Source organism: Grampus griseus (genome assembly GCF_964374135.1).
Source record: "Grampus griseus genome assembly, chromosome: 4".
In the NCBI taxonomy this organism is placed as follows: Eukaryota; Metazoa; Chordata; class Mammalia; order Artiodactyla; family Delphinidae; genus Grampus; species Grampus griseus.
This window is the reverse complement of record NC_138997.1, coordinates 45,259,515-45,264,066: the sequence shown is the minus strand read 5'-3', so window position 1 is coordinate 45,264,066 and position 4,552 is coordinate 45,259,515. Positions and strand designations below refer to the sequence as shown.

At 58.3% G+C, this 4,552-nt stretch overlaps 1 protein-coding gene across 1 annotated transcript; it reads right to left on the bottom strand.

Annotated features, from left to right (window-relative positions):
- Positions 1–1,156: 1,156 nt before the first annotated feature.
- Positions 1,157–3,803, bottom strand: SOWAHB (sosondowah ankyrin repeat domain family member B; the record flags this gene model as incomplete). The annotated part of the gene is made up of 1 exon (XM_082652781.1): positions 1,157–3,803. Exon 1 carries the CDS (start codon positions 3,533–3,535, stop codon positions 1,157–1,159), a length of 2,379 nt encoding a protein of 792 aa, XP_082508907.1. The 5' UTR covers positions 3,536–3,803.
- Positions 3,804–4,552: the final 749 nt, after the last annotated feature.

The following is a 4,552-nucleotide window of genomic DNA, read 5'->3' as shown; positions in this document are numbered from 1 at the left end:
TCAGCCCTCTTTGAATTTACATTCTGAAATCTTGATTTTCTACTGCAGTTTATAAACTAGCCATTCTCTCATTCCACAGACCCACAGAGATCAGTCCCACCACGAGCAAATAAAAGGACCACCTCCTGTTAGAGATACAGCACTTCAAACCTAATATTTAATCTTAATTGGCAAAATGTTTAGTGCAAATAAAATTATATTTAGCAGCTTAGAAAGTTCCTGGTGGGGAGGCATTCACCTCATAACCCTTACTGCATCCCCAGAACAAAATCATTTCTCACTTTTCATGAGTATGAACATTGGCCATTCAAACCTACTGAAAACTACTGATGCTAATTCTGCTGTTTGTTACACAGGGAGTTTCCATAAAAGATGGTTTCAGTCACTATGCAAATGAGCCATACAGTTTTTACATTTGGAAAGTTCCCCTCAGGTTGATGTTTTTCTTAAAAAGCAGGGTCTGAATGTCAGTCACAACTGGATCTTACCCAACTGCTTCTCTGAAACGAGGCATTAATCATTTCTTGTGCTGGCTACCAAAGGTTGCATTCAAAGAAAGACCTGACGATGGGGCAGAGGAATCTCTTAAAGCAACTTCTACTCTCCAGTAATAATTTTACTGCACAGATTTGAATGCCAAAAAAAAAAAAAGGGAAAGAAGAGGAGCCATCTGATTTCAAACCTGGTGTTTTCCACTCTTAGCCAAGATTTGTTCTCCAAATGAATGGAAGCCAGAGAGCTCCTAGCCAGAGAGAGGATCTTGTTTGAGCTTCATCAGTTCCTTGAATTGCCTCTCTTCTTGTTAGACATCTGTTTCCTCTCTAGCCAAGGCCTGGGGTAGCTGCTTGGGAGAATAGTGTGGCCTGCTGTGCCCAGATCTGTGATGGCAAGGGAAGGAGAACAGCCGGGTTTTAAGCACCTGACTCTGCTCCTTGTCTACGTTCACTGGCCCAAGGACTTGAGCCGTCAGAAAGCTTGGACGACCTCTGAGGCCCAGGATGTGCTGACGCAGAATCCAGGGAGGTAAACACTAGGTAGGCCATCTCACTTGGCCTGTCGACCAATTCCTCAGCAATTTTTCCATTCCCCCTGGATTCTCTCACTGAAGAGCTCAAGGATGGGGGTGTGGAGGCCATGTTGGAGAGAGGGGCTCCCCTCAGTCACTATACTCTTCTCTTTCCCTTAGACTGGGGAATTTCTCATACTGGTTGGCTGACTTCCATTTGCTGTGCTGACTTTTGAGCAGTGCAGCAAAGGAAGTCTTTCGAGTGACATTTCTAGATATTTCCCGGCTCTTGGCCTTCCTGGTGGGGGAAGAGCTTCGAACCAAGGGATAGGTGGAAAAGATGGGCTTGCCCCGTGGGGCTTCCAGTAGCTGCCATATTTCCCCAGAGGTATTACTGGTCAGATACTGCCAAGGCTTCTTCCCACTGCTGTCCCGGACGTTCACACGAGACGCCAACCTTTGCACTAGCAATTTGATGATCCCCTGGTGGCCATGAATGGCTGCAAGGTGCAGCGGGGTATACCCACAGCTGGACTTCACGTTTACATCAAGAGCAATCCCTGCTTTCTGTGCGCCTGAGACCAAGTCCTGAAGGACCCTGAGGTCACCGTGTTTGGCTATCCAGTGCAAGGCAGTGTACCCGGTCAAAAAGTCTTTGTGCAAAGCCAGCTGGGGGTCCTCCCAGAACAAAGTCAACACCTGAATCCAAGAGCCACTGGCAAGCTTCACAATCCATTCATGCTCCCTGGCATCAAGGGGGACCAGGGATGACTTGTGCTCGGAAGATCTGGGGGGGATCAAGGCTGCAGGCCTCTCCCCTCCAGGGGCCCATGAGCTGTGTGGATGACCACACTCAACAACAGTAGCCTTAATGTTTGCAGGTTTTGGTGTCAAAGCGGCATCCACCCTTGGGCTGGACATTGCTCCCACCTTCGAGGGTTTCCTGGACCGGGGAGGGCGCCGGCTCCTTTTCAGCAAATCCTCCTCAAGGCACTCCTCATCAGAGGAGGACAATTTGGCTCTCTCTGCCCTAGAGCTCCTCCTTAGGGATCTCCTTAATTTGGGGACAGGCCAGGGCAAAGGCTGAGGGTGGCCTGCAAGGCCACCAGCTCCTATTGGGACGGGCTGAGAAGGGTGACCATCCTCTATGTTCCTGAGGCCCTGAAGGCTCCCGCTGGGGCAGCCCTCCTTTGGAGAAGGGGCCCCAGCTGGATTCCTGAGCCTTCTCCCATCTGGGGCTCCCGGGGCAAGGTGCAGCCCTTCTTCAGAACCCCCAGGGGACTCTTTGGGTCCACTGCTGCTCTCCTCGCTGCCGTGGCTCTCCTGGTCCACAAAGTCCTCCAGATCTTGTAGGGACAGCTGACAACGAATGCTACGAAAGACTGCCAATGGAGACTCCCCGAGCCAGGATTCCGAAACAGCGGGAAAGAGAGAATGAGGGGGAGGAGGGAGGTCGGGTGGTGCTGGCTTAGATACCGGGACCCAGAAGCCCGGCTCCGAGGGCAGCTGGGGGAAGTTGTCTGGCAGCATCGACCAGGCTCGGATGGGACCCTGGTTTCGGGCCTCGGGTATCTGGGGGTGTCTGGCCACCCACTCTCGAGTGCGCTGCTGCTGCTTCTGCAGGGTCGAATAATGCAGAGAGCCCGGGATCACCAGCTCGGGCGGCTCTCCGGGGGGAGTGGGGCAGGACAGGAGAGCAGGTGGGGAAGCCCCGCTCCCAGCAGCCTCGACGGTTGTGGGAGGAGAGCGGGGTGCGGCGCACACCGGCGGGGGCTCCGCGGGCGCACCTTCCCGCTGCGGCCTGGGAGCCCCGCTGTCGTCCTGGGCAGGCGGGGCCGGCGCAGGCTTCTCCCAGGCGCTGGCGGTGGCGGTGGGGGCGTCGGGGAGTGAGCGGAGCAGCGGCTCGCCCGGGAGTCCCCCCAGGCCGTTCTGGAGGCATTCCCAGCAGCGGCGGCCCTGCGTCTCGGCCGCCACGCACCTCGCTCCGTCCTGGGCGGCTGCGGGCACCGGCGCCCTGTGGCCGGAGCTGCCCCTCCGCCGGCCGCCTCTCCGGGCCGCCTCCCGGGCCCCGCTGGCCGGGAGTCCATTGCAGCCTGCCTCGGCGGCCGGGCCTGCGGCACCTGCTTGCTCCTCCTCTAGCTCCTTCTCGCTCCGCCGCCGCCGGGGTTGCTGCGGCGGCGGCGGCGGCTCCCCCCTGCGCGCGAGGAGCGGGAAGCTGGGCGCAGCTCCCCCTGCAGGGGCGGCGGCCGCGGGCGGGTCTCTGGGTCGCTGCAGCCCCTCCTCCCCCAAAAGGTCCCTGTACCTCCTCTTGAGCACCACGTACTTGGTGCCGTCGGGGTCCTGGCGCACTGCGGCCACCGAGTTGACGAAGCCCTTGAAAAGCTCGCGGCGGCGCTGGTGCTGGCTGGGGGGCGTATCGGGGTCTCGGAGGAAGCTCTTGAAGTGGCTCAGCAAGGCGGCGTTGGTCACTCGGCCCCCGGCCTGGCACAGAAAGTCCAGTAGTGCCTCCTGGCTCAACTCTCGGGCCATCGCTGCCCCGTCGTCCCCTGGCCCCGAGGTGTCTGCGTCTCGTCCTCCCTGCGCTCTCCCCCGCCAACAGAAACCCTGGCCTGGCGTCTGTCACCTGCGCCCGGGGCGGCGCCACCCGCCTCCATCAGCCACGGCCTGCTTGCAGCCCCAGAACGTGCCAAGAGGGCCGCGGGTCCCCGGGGAGAGGCCCCGGTGCTGAGCCCCGCGCGCAGCCCAGGGTGGGAGAGGGCGGCTCCCAGGCCGCCCCTGCGCGATGCGCGCCTCGCGCAGCGAGTCCCCGCTGCGAAAGTTCCCGGGATAGGCCGGAGTCGGTTTCACCTGCGCCCTGGCGACGCCTCCTCCCCGGCTCTGGGGGAAGGGCCCGGCCCGCCTCCTCCTGTCCCTCCTCCCTCTGAGGTCTCCCCCACCCCTGCCACCCATCCCAGATGAGTCAGGCTGGTCCGAGCCCGGAAGAGCGCCGTAGGTGAGGTCGCCAGCTAGCCGGAGCCGGCAACGTACAGCTCGGCAGGTCGCGCAGCCGCTCCCGTGCAGGGGAATGGAAGGCAGGTAGGCGACCAGCCGCTCCTTTGGGTTTCGGCCACGTAGGAAACGAAAACAATAGACCTGTTCTTGCCCTCTCCTTTAGCTTCGTTAGTCACGGCTGAAGCCGCTGGGTGAGGAAGAAGGTGCAAATTAACCAGCATCTTGCTGTCTCTCCAAAACATACCTTTATTAACGATGTAGGCTATTAATTTCAGATACCCTGAGGCAGTATCGAGGTCGGGGAAAACTCATTTTGCATTCAAAACAAGCCTATCTTGATCTGGGGATACAGCCGGGGCGGCTCCTCCGGACACCGGCTCCTAGGGATGTAAATACACCGACGTCTGTACCGAAAAGAGAAATCACTCTGAAGATTACAGGTTGGTTAGAGGGAAAAGGAAGGCCTTTTTTCCTTCCTGACAGTCTCACGTTAAGGTGCCAGAAAAATCTAATTTGATGCTGAATTCCCTAGTGACTGAGATGAAGAGGAATTAC